Below are 18,577 nucleotides of genomic sequence, written 5' to 3'. Positions count from 1 at the left end.
ATATTCTATTCTACTTTGGAAGAATAAATTCAATAAGTTATGAAGCATTTTTGTTCATCCAAGATTACCTCAGATGAAGTACTACATTTGAAATTTATGGAGCACTTGGCACAGCAAAGCAACTGAATTCCAAGATGGCTCCATATCTGATGATGCCATCAAGTTTTGGGCCCTTTTCAGGCTATGCATCCATTTTTACTGCTGAACTAGTGGTATTTTGATGATGTGGAAGAAAACCTTGACTAGATGCAGACAGTTTTATTATTTTTAGCAAAATCAAGTATTGAACTGGATACCCTGGTTTTAGACATTTGGGATGGGTATATTTTGAGTCACAGAAGTCTGCAAGCAAAATTTTTGCTGTTGCCTGTAATTGTGGTTGCAGCAGGTAGGGGGTGGATGACTTTGCCAAGAGAGAGAATTGCTAAATAATACTCCAGGGGCAATTACTTAGCCATTTAGCATTACTTCCCTAGCATCAAGAAAACAGTTAAAGAGTACTACTAGTAGACATGGGATGGTCTGACTGGTGGTAACCAGAAAATGCTGGAAATCACCAGGCAGACTTCATCATGAAAGTATTGTTGTCACACAGGTGGATGTTAACTTTGTTGACTGAGGATTGGCTATACTCACCTGACAGTTTTTTAATGGCAGGGCAGGCCCAGCCAATTTGTGAAGACTGCTTAGTCCCTTTGACTGTGAGGCATCTGCTGGTCAAATGCCCCAGTCCTAGGGATTTAAGTGTGTGCTGCTTCTTAGTGCTTGGACAGGGATGGTGACTATCCTCTTTCTAAAAATTTTCTGGATGAAGTCATTGCAAGCCTAGTTGTATTTTTAAATGCATTGAAGAAAGTGGTCTTCAAAATTTAATGTATGTATTTCAAGCCTCATCATTCATATTACTTTCATTTTTTTTATTACACACAGTTTTACATACAGGTGTATAAGCATTTATTAAGCATGTATGGATGAATGAACGTTTTACGTCAAATTCTTATTTTTTTTTTTCCTAAATATATACTGTACTGTATTGTTTTTCTTCTTGGCACTGGTGGCCATGCTAACCTACATAAATCAATCGGTTTATTGGGTGCCGACTCTTTTGATGGAGACATTGGCCATTGAATTCTTATGCCAGGTGTGACAGCTTTCTGACAAAAATGATGCACTGCCCACACTGAGGAATGCTATTCTGGTTGCTGTAGATGTCAGCTTGTCCAAAAACTCCTTGACCACTCTCGCCTGAAACAGGAATGAATCCAGCAGATTGGATATTCTTTGGTACTTCATGACCAATTATGATTTGAGGTCTGTGAGCTAGTTAATTGCAGCTTCTTGCTTCTTCATTATCTCATTGGTCTAGATTCAAACCCTCATTGAAACATTGAACAGAAGCCTGGCCGAGTGCCATCACCACCCTTCAGCCCTCTTCAATGCCCTTCTTGACTATTTTTATTTTGCCTTTCACATAGAAATTTCTTTCTCTTGCATATCAATGCCAGTTCTATATTTGAATATCATTTTAATAACATCTGTATGTTTACTTGTATATTGATATTGAGAAATACATTTGTCCTCGAGAAAAGAAATTCCATTTTCATGGAGGTCAGCTCCATGATCTTTCTTTGATACCCAAATGTAATTTCAGTAAGTTTATGTCCTTTCCATATTATAAATTATTTCCCATTTTTTAGCCAATTGTGAAAGCTTTCTAACATTGTGTTGAGATCCCATGCTCTTGTGGTAGCAATGTACTGTATGTCCTTGGGATTATTTATTTATCTTTGAAGGAAGGCTATCACCTCCCATGCTTTGTCCAACAGATATGGAAATAATACAGGGGGCAAGGCTTGTAGTGCAAGAGTCAGTGGGTGACCAAATTATGTAATCAAGCCATTGTTGAATTTCTCCATGCCCATTGCTAGACTGCAACATCATCAAGAAAAATTAAAATTTTACAAGCACCTATATTTGCTGTAACTTCAACCTGAAACCCCATTAATCTGTCCCACCATATTCCCCTTTTACTTTTTCTAAAAACTAGAATTTCTCCAAGAAAACATGTTCTTAACTTTGTTACTATTTCATTAAATTTTTTTCCTTAATTAAAGGTAGACAATTTATCACAGTTGTCTTATCCAAGATAAGTACATAATAACTAATCTTATAAAAAGGGAAAGGTATTTGCATCCAGTCTTCCAGAATCAACTGACAGTATTGGATGAGTGTGAGAGAGGGTAAATCTCGGGGGAAGTTTCCCATTTGTTTGTTCCTTTGATACTATGAGGAAAGTTCTCATAGCCTTGTCTGAAACATAAAATGTGTGGCTTACCTGTATCAGGGGTAGTGATATTTTCTTCATAGACAAGCTTTTGGTTTGTCTTGACCAGAAATTGTAACCTGTCATGTGAAAGAAATTATTTGAGTAATTTTGTGATTGTTGGATTGGGCCAGCCCACACTCCAAAGATGTATCCATGCGACTTGTTATCTACAAGATCATTGGAAGTCAAATTGGCAAGTTGTCTCCAAGACCAGTAGGTGTACCTGCTTAGGGAGAGGGGTGGGCATTCTTATGCTCCCTCCTCCCCCACCCCCTCAGTTCCTGTTTTGGATGATAAGTCCCGGGAAGCTATTCTTGATGAAGTTTGTATGCTAAGAAAAATTAAAATTTCCTTAAATTTGTCACTTTTCTACGGCCCCCCTTCACATTATTAGACTGTATGCTGTATCGCAGTCTCTTCGTCATCTTCCTTGTCCTTTCACGAAATATTGGGTAGGCCATTGCCCTGATGAAGGGTAGGCAGCTCACCACTGGAGGGACAACTAGTCGACTTTGGTTCAGGTGTGTGCGTGTCGCTGCAGTGCGTCATAGCTTCAAGAGCTACTTCACCCCTCCCTGCATTTGACGTTGGTTGTCCAGCTTTTGCCAAAAGTTTGTACAGTATACATCTAAGAGACTTCATGTTTATACACCAAGGAAAAATTTTAATTCTCAAATTTTCAGTTTTTCATGCAAAATAAATGTGCACTGAGCCATTTTCCTGGTTTGTCCAAGAAGTGATTTGAGAGGTACAAGAACTACTGTAAACTTGTTATAATGGAGCTTTGGAAATAGTACCAGAACTAGATTATTTTTATTACTATAAATTATAAACTGTCGAACTACATGTTGCTTATGTCATTTGATTTTTCATCAGTTTCACTCCCAAGAATAAGGTATTTGAGTAGTATTTTTATTTAGATTTGTGTCTCATTCCTGTGAGGGTGTCATTGAACAATTTTTTTAATTGTAGAAAAAAAAAATTTTCAAATTAATAATGTATTTGCTGAGGTTAGGAATATAGACATGTGGTCACTATTATTTTGGCAATAAATCAAAATCATGTGTATAAAATTATCATCATAGTCAAATCAGTTCATAAAAACTGTACAATTAATTCACATGTATCTCACAGCTAAATTAATTACTTCTTCCGACGTGCGCGGCCTCTTGACCTAGGATCTTGAGCCATTTCAAAAAGGTTATCTAATTCTGCATTATTTTCCCCGTTTCGTTCAGCCAGAAGAGTTGTTACATCTGGGTTTTCCCTGAACCAGTTATCACGCGATGAAATTTCAGCTTTGTCATGAGGGACAAGACCTTTTCCACCGATGATCTTTGGAAGGGCTACAATGTCTGTTGAATTCTGCAATACATGAAATAGAGGTAAGCATTATAAAGTACTAATTCAAAACCTTTCTTTTTCAATCAAATTAAAAAAAAAAGCATACATTAGCACCAGGTAACGGTCACAATCATAAATGTCCTAATATTATTTTGTTTTCCAAATACAGTACCTTGATTATTATTACTAGTCTGGCACCCACATCAAAACCAACGTATTCTCGACAATTTCATTATGCTTAATAGTTTTGTTAAACAGTACTACATGAGAGGCTTAGGGTATGCCCAAATTGAAACTGGTTAAGTGCAGTCAACATCACTATGGCTGATTTCACTGCGAATTTGTTTTGCAGTCTGATCAACAATATACTTTTAAAGAAAAAATCATAAAAGTTACAAAAAGGACATTCAGTGCTACTGTAGCTGAAAATATCTAATCATCATCACTATGTTATTACCAGTGGTGAGTAAAGGCTCATATTTTAATTTAAATTTTCATTTCTTGAAATCTGTTACTCCTAAATGGCAAAAGTTAATTTTCAAAAACAAAGAAATTTTTCATAAACTCCTTACTGCTCTTATAATTAACCAACATTCGTGTTTTTCATTTGTCCCAAGACGTTGTAGTCTTGATAAACAACGAACATCCTTGTGCATGTACCAATGGACCCCTGGGTCCTCAACAATTAATTGCCTCTCTTTTCCTACGGTCTGGACCCATTACCTCTGTGAAATGAATGGGAAGCAGAACTCTAGGTAATGGGTTTATATGAAAAAATTAATGCCGTTCTCAAAAATTAAATTCTCATTACAAATTTGTAACCTATAATTAGCTCAGATCACATTTTAGGTGGACTGAATCAAGCTGTTATAAGGCCCCATAACTGGCTAAGCTCTTAAAGCTAGGCAACTGAACTCACACCCTAAGGAAGAAACTACTTTTAGCAGTAAAAGATATCCTCCTCAAGACTATTACTGTATTCCATTTGACTGTTTCTCAAATATAGCTGCGAATCCAACAGGAAACTTGAAAGGACTAAGCATTTTTGTGACAGGTAAAGTTGACTAACCCAAAATAAGTGTGCCTAAAGTATGCCATGAATAAGGAATGAGAGAGAGAAGGTGAAAAGGATGACATGCCTGCCCAGTCTCACACTTCAGTTTATTCATGTCCCAGCCTGATATCTACAAGAGCCTTGATCAGTAGTCTTAAAGGAATAATTTTCCACCACTCTTCAGCTTGAATAGATATTCCACTAAGGTGGTTTAAATCATCTTTCAAGGAAATTAAGCATCTTTGAGGTTTATGGAAGCTAGGAAGACCCCTTCCAAGATAGTGCTGGACAGAAGCTATGTTTTTTTAATACTTGTTCAATGGGCTGAGTTCAATATTGTGCCACCTTGCTGCCTTGGAAACCAAAAGAACTGAAGCCTAGCAAGTTCTACAACAGCTTCTTCACTGCTGTCTTAAATTCAAAATTTTTACAAGCTTTGACTATAAGATGTTGAAAACTGGGTGCGATGCCCGCAGGGGATTTTAACTTATTAACTTATCTCATCATCATGACATTTGTTACCATGGCTTTGCTCAGAATTCCTGGAAAGAAGCCCTCGTCTCAAAAATCAGAAGCCAATAACATCCTCATTAAACTGTTACCATGGCTCAGAACATCTGAAGACTCCCTCACTTGGGGAAGAGAAATCAGCAAGGGAGTAACATTTATACCTTTTCTTGGGCTGGAGAGTTGACATAACAATACCAGCTTCTTCCAGAATGAAAGGATGACTGCTATCCTCTTGAGATGTTTTTGATGGGGCAAAAAGGTAGGGTCTTCTAGTCAGCATTCCTGGTGTCTGTGATAGGGAGACTTGATCACTATCAGTCTTTTCCTCCTCATTGGCATTTGACATAATCTTGCAAGTGTAGATCAGCATCAGCATCCCTTGTTGTGGTCATCTAAAAGTTTTTTTTTTTTTTTCCTCCAATCTTTTCCAGGAACAATTGTGGCACAAGGCAAAGATCATAAAGAGTTCAGAATGTTAGACTGTGACAAAAAAGACAATGCAAGTCAAGACGCAACCAATCGCCTCACGACCTAAGAATGGGATATGGATTATAGGCTTCATGCTCATGACTTAGGGCCCCTTTGACCAATGCATGCTGAACGCATTTCAGCAATGGTAACAAACACCCAAGGAAAAGTCTGGTAATATTAGCTTTATCTGCTGTGCAGCTCACAGAATTAAAACCTTAATGCTTGAAGGTGGTTATCATATTGTGTTGAATATGATAAAACTTTCACAGCTTCTGGTCCTAAAGACAAAAATTTGCTTTGTGGTCATGGGCATGTGAAAGAGCTTCATTCTGCTGGGCCATGATGATGGGTCCGTTATCACAATTTTTTGTGTTCTTGTTTAACACCTGATTTTCTTGGCCAGGATGTCTGTTGCCTTAGTCCCTAAGGGCAGGAGTGTCATTATCAAATTTCTAACAAAAGAGAACACTGTCTCTTGGTCACTTCTGCATGATCCTGAGGACTGGCTGAGGAACAAAGCAAATATTTCCGGGAAAAGACTGCTCCTGATGCAGGTACCCCCTGTAACTGTGAGAGGCGAGGGATCCTTGGCAAAGGCAACCAAGCCTGTGAAGAACAAAACAAAAGTCCTGGGTCCTAGAATTTTCATGATTTGGCAGAAATGGTGGGTGCACCATGGGGAAATTGTAACTGGGGGTAGAAATGCGGACAACTACCGAGGACATGATCTCAAACTCAAGGTCATCATCCTTCAAGGCAGTAAATAACCATGCCCTTACTTACCCCTTACTGGACAGGCTAAAATATACATTAAGAGCACCACTAGACTGGGCAAACTGTAAAGTTGGCCCAATGAAAAAAAAAAAAAAAGTCAACAGGAGGAGGTAGATATGCAAAATGTACTAAAAAAAATTCTAAAAATGTTTCTGTACCTTCCATTTGAAGGTGAAAATGAATATTTGTAACCCTGAGCAGGGCCTCTTTTCCAAAACACTTATAAAAATTACGTTATTGTAAAATTACAATCACAGCTTACGTAATATCATAACAGATATAAACTACAATCAGTAACAATTTCCAAGTATAGTACAATAATTCTAAGATGAACTGGGATGGGGAACAGGAGTACCTTTTAGTGAACTTCACCATTTTTTTTCTCTAATACTACTTTGTATGTTAGTCAGCGAAATTACAAGTACAGTAAACCCCCGGTATTCATGGGGGATGCATACCCCACACACACACGAATAGCTAGAACCCCCAAATACTTAGAACCCTTCTAAAAATGCTTAGAGCTGCCTATTTTGATAGTTCAACCACAAAAAAAAAACACTAAAAATGCTTATACAGGTATTATCCTACTTATGATGGGGTTAGGTTCCAAAAAACCCATCGTTTGTTGGAAAAAACATATCTCGAATATAGCCTATCCTACACTATAAAGTATACTCTATACATAAATGTATAATGATTTTTAATATCAGCTAATTCTGGAGGTTCATGCAGAGTGACTTATGATAATTCAATACAAAGAGAAATTGAATAACAAACAAGAATTAGCTTAGCCTACACTACGTATATCATAGGTATGTACAGTAGCATAGCCTACATTATACTGTACTCTATATTCACATATCATATACAAATGTCAACATAAATATGCATCTTTTCCATGGATCTTTTAAAATGTCATGCCTTAATTCACTGTATCCAATAATATTGTATATATTCTTATATTGCTTTTGTATTATAAATTGCGGTCATAGTGTCGCGATCTGTTTTGGTTTGGAAATCGTTTATGCGGTGTTTATTTCGCCGCACTTAACTCAGTTCAGAACGCTTTTCTTGCTTCTAGTTAGCGTAAATGAATCTCTAGATTATTTATATAAGGCAAGGTTATTTTTCATTATACAAAGTTTTCAAGTCAAAATATAACTAAAATACGTCTCATTGTGAAATTAATTTATCCATTATTCTTGTCAATAGATGACGAATGACGATGGCTGTTTGGGGCGTTTGTTTTGTGTAAAAAAATTCAAGAGTCCGTTCGCTTTTTTCACTTGATTTCATCATAATACGAGCTTTACGTATTTATCGTTTATCGGTGTAAAAATAACAGTAATGTGTTCTTTCATGCCCAGTAGTTTTGAATAAAATAATTTCTCTCCAATTTTAATTACAATCGAGTTTCATCCATGTTGCCGATGCACGATAATTTACAGTATAGTGATTAGCAGCTTGAACATTGTTTTCTCAGCTTCAACTACAACTTGCAGCCTAAATTTAGCAGTATATTTCCTTGATGATCTTTTATCCATACGGAATATGGGTATAATGCAAAAATATATCAGTCCTCTTCAACTTAATGTCATTTGTGCTATAAGCTACGGTAATTGTTTATTACTGTATGATGGTTGAAATACAAGCAAAACGGCTCTTGCTATCCGATTTGGTCATAAGCAAAACAACAGTTTCTCGTTCGGTTGTTTATGGCTGTATGCATTTATGCAAGAGTATAACATTACTAACAATACTTTTATCATTCTCTTTTACTTTTTTAACTTGAAGATGGGATAAAGAGATGGAGGAAAAGAAGCTGGTCTATTGTAATTTGGTCTGTCTCGCTGCCTGATTGTATGCTGCTGCCTGCACCCATGCGAAATTTAGAAATATTTTATAAATATTGTCATATTGGTATTAATTGCTTACCCCACAGCAAAATCGAATTATTGTGAGCTGAGTATCATAACTCGAGCACTACCTGGATACCTGAGTATTTTAATAGTTTTATCATAAAAAGTGCACTAGTCATGAAAATTATATGAAAATACAGTAATTAGCGAATATTTCTCAGTGAAAAATACCGTGAATGGGCGAATTTTCCAAAAATAATGAGTATGCAGTAAACCTCCCGTACTTGTGTTCTCACGATTCACAGACTCACATATTCATGGATTTCTCTTTGGAACGTATCTACCAATTATTTGCGGAAAATTTGCCCATTCGCGGTATTTTTCACGAGAAATATTCACTAAATACTGTATTTTCATCTCATTTTCATGACTAAATGCACTTTTTGTGATAAAACTATTAAAATACTCAGGTAATCCTAGAGTTATGATAATTCACCTTACGATAATTTGATTTTGCAATGGGTAAGCAATTAATACCGATATGACGATATTATTTATAAATATTTTTGAATTTTGCGTGGGCGCAGGCAGCAGCGTAATCAGGCAGTGAGAGAAAACAAATTACAACAGACAACTTTTACTCCATCTCTTTATCCCATCTTCTAGTTAAAAAAGTAAAAGAAAATGATAAAAGTATTGTTAGTTAACGTTATACTCTTGCGCAAATGCGTACAGCCATAAACAACCGAACGAGAAACTGTTGTTTTGCTTTTAACCGAATCGGATCACAGCAGCCGTTTACCTGTATTTCAACCAACGTACGGTAATAAACAATTAGCGTCACCTACGCTAAGTAGAATAGGACTGATATATTTTTACATTATACCCTTTGTCGCTACAGATAAAAGATCTTCAAGGAAATATACTGCTAAATTTAAGCTGCAAGTTGTAGCTGAAGCTGAGAAAACAATGTTCAAGCTGCTAAATCACTATAATGTAAATTATTGTGCATCGGCAACATGGATGGAACTCGATCATAATCAAAATGGGAGAGAAAGTATTTTAATCAAAACTACTGGGCATGAAAGAACACATTACTATTATTTTTACGCCGATAAACGATAAATACGTAAAGCTCATATTATGATGAAATCAAGTGAAGATAGCGAACGGAATCTTGAATTTTTTTTTTACATAAAACAAACGCCCCAACGGCCATCATCAATCATCATCTGTTAACGAAAATAATGGATAAATTAATTTCACAACAAGACGTATTTTAGTTATATTTCAACTTAAAAACACTTCGTATAACGAAAAATAACCTTGCTCTTATAAATAAAGTATCTAGACTCTAGAGATTCATTTACGCTAACTAGAAGCAAGAAAAACGCTCTGAACTGAGTTAAATGTGGCGAAATAAACACAGCGTAAACATTTCCCAACCAAAACATTGATCGCTATGAACGCTATTTTTAATACAAAAGCAATATAAGAATATATGTACAATATTATTGGACACAGTGAATTAAGGCATAACATTTTAAAAGATCCATGAAAAAGATCCATATTCATTTTGTTGATGTTTGTATAATACGATATGTGAATATATAGTACAGTATAATGTAGGCTACGCTACCATGTATACGGGTATATATACAATATACCATAGTGTAGGCTAAGCTATTCTTGTTTGTTATTCATTTTCTCTTTGTACTGAATTATAAGTCACTTTGCATGAACCTCCAGAATTAGCTGATATTAATAATTGCTATACTGTGTATGTAAAGAGTATATTTAATAGTGTAGGCTAGGCTACCATATATGTATACAGTATATACATGGTACCGAATACCCTAGTGTAAGCTAGGCTATGTTCAAGATATGGTTGGGTATTTCTTAAATTTTTTTCCAACAAACGATGGTTTTTTTTGGAACCTAACCCCATCGTAAGTAGGATAATACCTGTATACGCATTTTTAGTTTGTTTTGTGTGTGTTTGAACTATCAAAATAGGCAGTTCTAAGTGTTTTTTAGAAGGTTTTTAAGTATTGAATACGGGGGGTTTACTTGGCATACTCTGGGATGGGAGGATCTTGACCAAAACTAACACTCAATGAAAGCACTTTAAGGGGAAAAGTCACACCTGACAGGGAGAATGGAGCCTCAGGCAAACTCATGGAGGCTTACATGTTGGGGACCAAGACATCCCAAGAGGCAGAGGCTATGTCCATAGATTTAACAAAGGCCATAAATTTGATCATGAAGGCAACAACTCTCTTACTCGAATACCCTACAGTAAATGCAACAGCAGGTCTCAGGAACTCAAAGGGAAGGTTGTAGGTGGGAGGCATGGGGAAATGTAGAGATGAAAGATAAGCAGGCAGGAAGACACCAGGAGAAGGTAGTGAAGAAAGAGGAAAATTCTTCCTAAAAGTGGCAGGCCTAAAACTCATGGAAAGGACTTGGGAGTTGACACATCACAACTGATGATGGTCAGACTTGACTTCTTTAATTGTGTACAGATAAGTGTAATTAAAGAAAAGTAACAAAAATTGTGATTTTGTTGTATACAGTAGATGTATAAACTTAGCCTAGCCTATTAGCTAGCCAGCATGTATGTATAATGTATGAATGTATAAACTTAGCCTAGCCTATTAGCTAGCCTGCATGTATGAACGTAAGTACTGCATGTGTTTATACGTGTGTATGTATTCTGTACCCCCTCTCTCTCTGGCTACTGCTAATTGGTGAAGAAAAGAAATGATGTACCACCCCATACCATGCTATAAGTACTAAAGTCAACTGGAAAAATGAACTGAAAAATTATGGAGAAATGATCATAAGAATAACAATGATCAGGGAGCTAAAAGAATTTTGGTGCCTGCTTGGTAGATACACTGGGAACATCTTGAAAATACACCAGAGCTGATGGTCCCAAATGCATACATTGCTACGATAGGTTTTCTTCTTAGGAGCAGGAGCATTCCTAAAAGGAAATGCTGAATGCAGCTTTGTTAATTGTAAATTGGTGGAATTGTGTTTAGTTACGCTGTGTGCATTTAGCTGTAGATGCTGAGAATGATTATTTTAACACTACTATAATTTTTTTTCTCCTCCAGGAACATGACTGAAGATAGCAACTGCTGAAGAAGGGGATGAAGCGACCCCAATATTTTGCATATATATATGCCTGCAAGGCATCGCAAAACAAACTTGAACAGGTAATCCATACATCTACAGTACTGTACCTTTCTAAATTTCTTGAAATTTTTAAGATTTCCACTTGAATGATTTTGATTACTGCTTGCAGGAGTGGTTTTGACTTCCTTCTGCCTAACAAGTGAGGCTACTTCAACAACAACAAGGGACCTTTCAAAACTGCCAGCAAGTTCTGCCACATCACCATGTCTGGGTTCATTCTTGGTCACAACATTCCCAACAACTGCCTCTGCTTTCACTGGCGATTTAGTAGCATTTGCTGCAGAATCATTGCCCTTCTTGCTAATCCAAGTATCGTTCTGTAAGCAAAGGATAAGATACAGTTTTAATAGCAGCATACAAGATGTTGGAGTAACAACAGTAAGCACAAAGGAAGAATAAATGCACAAAAATGTGAAAAATTCAGTTTTGAAATTAAAAATCACTACGTGAAATAATTGGTTGCATTTGATATCTTAAAATCATGACACAGTATACAAACAAAAATCCTAAGGGCAACAATAATGTTTTCCAAATACTGAAGAATGGGACTGTATTCATTGCAATAAACTAAATCCTGAACAAATTTAGTATAGCACTTAAAATTATCAATTGAACAATAAACCTGGTATCATCAATTTAACCTGGTATCATCAATTTAACAATTATAAACTTTGTATCAAAGTGAAAGTTCTAGCCTTAATACAAATGACATAATTCCTATTGACAAACTTACCAAAGATGTGTTAGCGGATCTGCCTCTTTCATTTACTGATGTACTGGCATTACTTGAAATAGCATGTACTGGAGGATGTTGTGAGGAGCTTGCATCTTTTACATTACTTGAAGTAGCACATACTGGAGGATATTTGGAGGAGCTTGCATCTTTTACATTAGCATCTCTATTATCTACAACCCTTAATGTTGATTCTTCTGTTTTCATAATTTTTCTTCGACGCTCAACTCGTGACGAAGTTGGTAAATCAAAAAGATCTGCCGCATCACTTGCACCTTCCTCTGGAAGCCTTTTCTGATTCACATACAATAAATAATAAATACATTTATTATGTATATTCTTGCCAAGTAAAAATGTAGTTTGTAAACCAGGATTAAACAAGTGTCTACAAAAATACATTAAGCTCATCATATTTAACTAGTTTCCATAATATAGTAATAAAGAGTCAAAAGGACAAAATATCATTATTCATTTACAACTTTCTTGCCAGTGCACACCAGGTACTTTACCTAATATATATGCATGCTGGTAAAAACTGTGCCTGAGTGATGTAAAATTGAAATTTTTTATCTGGATCCAATATGGTTTGAATAATCCCTACTGCTGGTCCAACAATGATTAAGAGTTTGGTTTGCATAATAATGGGCTTATGTGCAACTCTAATGAAATGTGAAACCTTCATAAGAAGGCATATTACAGTGTGCATATTTTTACTTCATCTTAAAATTAAAAATTATTGCTCTTACAATAGAAAATGGATGTGCAATAACCTACCATACTTAATCCCTCACAGTTTTTAAGAATTTATTTTCAAACTAAAATTTATAATTATTATTAGTTTAAGCAAAACACCTGGCCTCATGCTTGGTCACAATATCCCTGACAGCTGTTTCTTCTCTTCTTTTTTCTATTTTTAACTAAACCCAAGTGATATATAGTTACAATAGCAACACAAAAATATACAGGACTCACCTTTGCCTCTGCTCTTCGCTTGCTTCTGTCACTTGTGTTGGGAATTGCAAATAGATCATCATTACGTACTTCTTGTTTAACTGTAGGTTGCACAGAAACCCTTTCAGTTTTAACTTGTACGGTAGCGGTCTCGGCTCTACTTTTTTTCCCAAACCAATTAGATACATCTTCATCGGATAGATGTAATTCTTTTCTCTTCCTTTTCCCCATACAACAATCTGGTTCATCTTCTGGCTGGCTAGGTGGCTCTGTTTTAACCTCTCCATATGTCTGAGTTGAAATATCATCTTCAATGTGAGGTTCAGCATTTAAACTTGGGAGAGTGTAAGGTTCAAAAGGTATAGAGCGTCCAGCCAAAGGTTCTAAAGAGGAAATGCCACCCTCAAGAGTTGTGGGTAAATTCTCTTCAACATTTCCGACTGTTTTACCCTTGCTTTCCTTAGACGGACCATCGATTCCATTTATATTTGTCCTACACCCAGATTTATCATATTTCTGAGTGCTAACATGCTTTGGTTCAAACTTGGATACACCGCAGTCCTCTGAAATGAGTTCTTCCTCTTCATCCTGAAAAATAAATAAATTTTGCTTACTATCATACCTTTGGTCTCTCTTTATCTATCTGTCAAACTTCCTTAATGCTACCTTACTCCAACTTCACTTCTTATTTAAGAAAAGATCTTTAGGGCAAACCATAAGAAAGTCTACTAAATTCCTCACTTAGCACGTAATCTTAATTAACAGGGTCGCTTGAATTGTCAGCTTCATAGGTTAAAGAATCAGAGTACTGTAATTTCCTTTTTCATATTCCCAAGAACTGAAGTTTTCATAATAAAACTTTCATACAAACTCATCAGTCATAATTAGCCTTAATTTGCCATGCCAAATTCCCAAGATACATAACTTCTGAAGCCTTGCTTGCATACAAAGAACAGAAAACCACATTCTGAGTGACCCTCAGCAATGGGTCTAACCTCTGGTCATAGATGCTTCCATTAGTGTGGCACTAGCTGTGGTCCCTAGTATCTGTGCAGCCTTAATCCTGCCAAAGGTTCAAATCCTCAATCCATGCTATGCACAAGAGTTAAAAGCAAAACACATATATAGGTATTAAAACTTGCATAAATAACTGATTAACTGAGAGAAAATTTCATTACTGGACATGTTATGAACAAATGAATTTGTATAATCTACCGATTTACACCATTGTACCTATGACATTTCACAAAGGAATATTACCTTTTAAAAATGAATGCTAAGTAAGAAATCAAAGCACAAGAGGAAGGAGGAGAGAGAGAGAGAAAAAAATTTTTAATACTATATTGCTTGGTACACTAACCTAAGGATGTTATGCAAAATGAGTTTACTGACTTCAATTAACTGGTATTATCATTATTAAAACACCATTACAAACTATGGTAATTAGCATATTTATATTATCATGTTCTCTGGCCTGACTGAGCAGAGGTTATTAAAGAAGAATTTCCTTCACCTAATTACTAAATATCATTTAGCAGCATGGAAACAAGCTCAAGATTAACAAAAATAAATACTACTGTCATTAATTCACACTTCTCTGAAGGTGATTTTGAATGCCTTCAGTTGATGATGACCGGAAAAATTTCCATAATTACACTTTACCAGGAATCCTAAATTTAAAATAGAAACAAGTAAAAAATGCGCCAAAGTTTCTTCGGCACAATCGAGTTTTCTGTACAGCATACAATCAAGGCCACTGAAAATAGATCCATCTCTCAGCGGTCTCGATATAATGCAGTATGAGCCGCAGCCCATGAAACTTTAACCACATTCAGGTAGTGACCTGTCTTATGTCACTCTCAGATGCATAATCATGGAATCATGGCTAACTTTACCTTAAATAAAATGAAACCTACTGAGGCTAGAGGGCTGCAATTTGGTTTGTTTGATGATTTGAGGGTGGATGATCAACTTACCAATTTGCAGCCTTCTAGCCTCAGTAGTTTTTAAGATCTAAGGGTGGACAGAAAAAGTGGGGATGGACAGGCTAAACCATCTCAATAATTTTCTTTTCCAAAAACCTAAAAGTAAACCTAAAGTTAGAGACCATGGAAAAAAGCTAACCGAAGACAGAACTATTAGCATCACTCATTAACAGTTGTAACCTACTGCATGTGATCAACTTACCACAATTAAAGAGATGCAGCATATGCAAACCTAACCTTACACACAAGCATAACAGCATTGGCTTTTCTCAGTATGAATAAGAAGAGCAATTCTTCCAAAGTCAGGAGGACCACATGAGTCTAAAGAGAGCCAGCTAATATTTTAATAATAACTACCAGCTGTTAGAGTACGGGGTACTTAAATTTACCTCTGTACAGGAACCAAGGGAAATTCATTAATCACTTTATTACCCAACCACATAAGGAAAAACACACATTACTAGGAATAAAGCCATAAGAAAATACAAGGGAATCTTTGAACAAGACTACCAAAATACTGGGAACACGAGCAGTTAATACTGAGACAGCACAAGAAGAATGACTGTGGGCTGCATGAGACAAAAGGATCTGTCCACATATTAGTAGTGCTACTGGTTGACCACCACCGCTTTTAAAGTATAGTACTATTTTGTCTAATTTCAAGTAATGGGTTTGCTGTAAAAAAAACAACACAAGGCATCAAAGAATAATGAGCACCATTGGATGAAAAACTGACAACGCATGAAACTGTAATAAGAAAAAGAAAAATTATAAAGGAGGGAGGAGATGGAGTGGCTAGTCCAATAAATGTGTACAGTCTGTTAAGGGTCCATGAAGTCTGGACAGAATCATAGTCTTTTAAAAGAAGGAAAGAGACTCCTTCAAATATTTCAAACAGAAATTTTAATATAATTGGTGAAAAACTCTTTGACCTGAAGTGTAATACTTTCCAATAACTATTAGGTTATAAGAAAGGACTACAGTATACTGGAAGATATCAAAAGGCAAAAGTGACAGAATGACGTATACAAGAAAATATCAAAGGCAAAAGTGAAAGAATGAAGTAAAATTAAGAATGTGTACCAGCAGTGGATATGAGAAATTTGTTTAAGAGCAGCAGGAAGATAGTGATGACTCATTTTCTCTCAGTAATAAATCTCAAATACTTTTCCATCAAATGGAATTGTATCATAAGCTTGTGAAATCACAAGCTTACTCTTGGTCTGATTATGAATATTATGCATTCAGAAATCTAAATGTCACTGATTCCTATTCAAGTATTAAATGAAAGCATGAAAATACAATAATGTGATTCCCTTAATTTGTCTTTCAATCCTTAAGATTCTCTGAAAAACCTACAAAAGTACAATTTACAGAAACTAAATAAAACAAGTCAGTTTATAATGTACATCACAAATATAACTCCCTGTATATTATTACAGTCAATGGAGAGAAAAGCCAAAAATTAAGAGGACCCTTAATATGTCATTTTTGAAATTTAAAAAATAACTCCAAACCCTAAAATATAGGAATAATATAAAGAATCACTAATGTTTAAGGTAAGTAACTATCCTTAAAAATTACCAAATTTTCCAAGGGCTGAGTAGGTTCAGGTTCAGCTACAACAGGTTCTGTATTGGAAGAGCGACTGCTACGTTTAGATGGAGGTTCACACTCAGTAGTTTGGGTTCGGTTCCTTTTGAAAAAATGAAAATACAAAAATGTTAACAATAATTTTTCTAAAACAAAATTTTTTCAAACAAATCCTTCACTTAAAAGTGAATTTTTGCATACCATGTATATAATGTCCCAGATGAAGATTTTCCAAAGGTAGAAGAGCTGCTGATACTCATGCATTTAGTGCATGCACAGGCAAACACACAAAGCCTAGTTCTCAATCTGGTTCATATTTCATGTCAGAATTAAAATGTTTATATAATTTTCTAGTTTCCTTTATTCCATGAAAAATCCTTTACTTATACCCAAATGACAATTCAGAATGAACTGTGAAATATCAAATCTGCTTCGCACACTTCAGATTAATGGCACAAAGTTTTTATTCACCAGATATAGACCATGTCTGAGTGACAGAATCCTAAACAGTAGAGTAAGAAATTTAAATGTCCTAGGGAACCTGACCACCCTACTACATGGATTTGCATGGGAATAAAACTAGGAAGGGGTGTTTGTAGAACAGTACTTTATGTGGGCTAAACCTATCAATTGTCTATGACATAAAGGTTCATAACCCCAGAAGTCTATGTCGTCCAAGACACATAACTGGAGAATGAGGACAAATAAAATGATGATGAAGATGGCTCATACTGCCAGAAACACAGAAGCTTATACTGCCAGAAACAGAGACAACTTGGCCTGATGCTACCACACTGCCTTACAAATAGGCGCCTAGCCATTCATGGGTTACCTACTTTATAAAAAAAATTTGCAAGTGTCACTTGGCACCTTTAAAGACCTCTCATGACTACACTACTATCAAGGTAGGCTTAATAAAGAAAGATGTTAATATATCTCTTTCTTATTCACATAAACATTAAAAAGAGCCACTTCACCATCCATCACATTACCCTACGCTCTTAAAATTACTCTTCCTAGCCAAAATTTTCTTGTAAATGACTTCCCGTTCCTTTTCACCATGGAAAAGCAGATCATTGCTGCTTTGGACATGACTGTCTCCCAACATCATTTGCAAGGAGAAAATCTGTTGTCAATGTAAAACTCAGAGAAAGATCCCCATTGGGAATTTTCACATTCTGTTTAGGGCTTCCTCTTCAGCATGTTGATGTAGCTGATCTATTTCTGCTGAATAAAATACAGCTATGCCTTAGGATTGAAAGATGTGGATAATGCAGACCTATAGTCCTTAACATCTGACATTTAAAAATCATTTTGATGCCGAACAAACAAAAGAGTCCAACTTCTGGGGATCAGAGACACCACCTACATCAATACCTCTCTTACTGCATTTCGCTCAGCCTGGTACAGTTAGAACTTAAGACTGCCTACTTTGCCTATAAACTGCCTCTGCAACCTCCTCCAAAAATGTCATCTCCAGAATTTTTTTTATAAAATCTATGGACAAGAAGCTGCTGTAGGAGGGTAAATCTAATAGCCAGAAAAGCATTTCCTAGTGCAATTCCTGATAGGTCAATGAGGAGCCATCAGTTACATGTTGAGGTTCCTGAACAATAAAATCTAGTTGAGCACATTCTGAATATAGTAAACTAAGGAAATGCTTACACCTCCTTGTTGTCTCACAGGTTCATGAAGGTATTACCTATTACCTTCCATATGGCTGGATCTAGCAAGGCTGAGAAATGAACTGAGAACTTTTGTTGAGAGCAGGAC

At 35.9% G+C, this 18,577-nt stretch overlaps 1 protein-coding gene across 2 annotated transcripts in view; it reads right to left on the bottom strand.

Annotated features, from left to right (window-relative positions):
• Positions 1-3,127: 3,127 nt before the first annotated feature.
• nbs (nibrin) overlaps positions 3,128-18,577 on the bottom strand; it is a 44,018-nt gene continuing 28,568 nt past the window's right edge. For both annotated transcript variants that reach the window (XM_067106701.1, XM_067106702.1), the window contains 5 exons: positions 16,796-16,907; positions 13,248-13,814; positions 12,276-12,569; positions 11,590-11,859; positions 3,128-3,691 (listed from right to left, as the gene is read on the bottom strand). In XM_067106701.1, coding sequence (XP_066962802.1) covers positions 3,470-3,691; positions 11,590-11,859; positions 12,276-12,569; positions 13,248-13,814; positions 16,796-16,907 — 1,465 coding nt within the window. In that variant the 3' untranslated portion in view covers positions 3,128-3,469. The remainder of the gene's footprint in view (positions 3,692-11,589; positions 11,860-12,275; positions 12,570-13,247; positions 13,815-16,795; positions 16,908-18,577) is intronic.

This window comes from Macrobrachium rosenbergii, chromosome 7, assembly GCF_040412425.1.
Source record: "Macrobrachium rosenbergii isolate ZJJX-2024 chromosome 7, ASM4041242v1, whole genome shotgun sequence".
In the NCBI taxonomy this organism is placed as follows: Eukaryota; Metazoa; Arthropoda; class Malacostraca; order Decapoda; family Palaemonidae; genus Macrobrachium; species Macrobrachium rosenbergii.
Note: the sequence above shows the minus strand (reverse complement) of the source record. Positions and strands in the feature narration are given on the sequence as shown.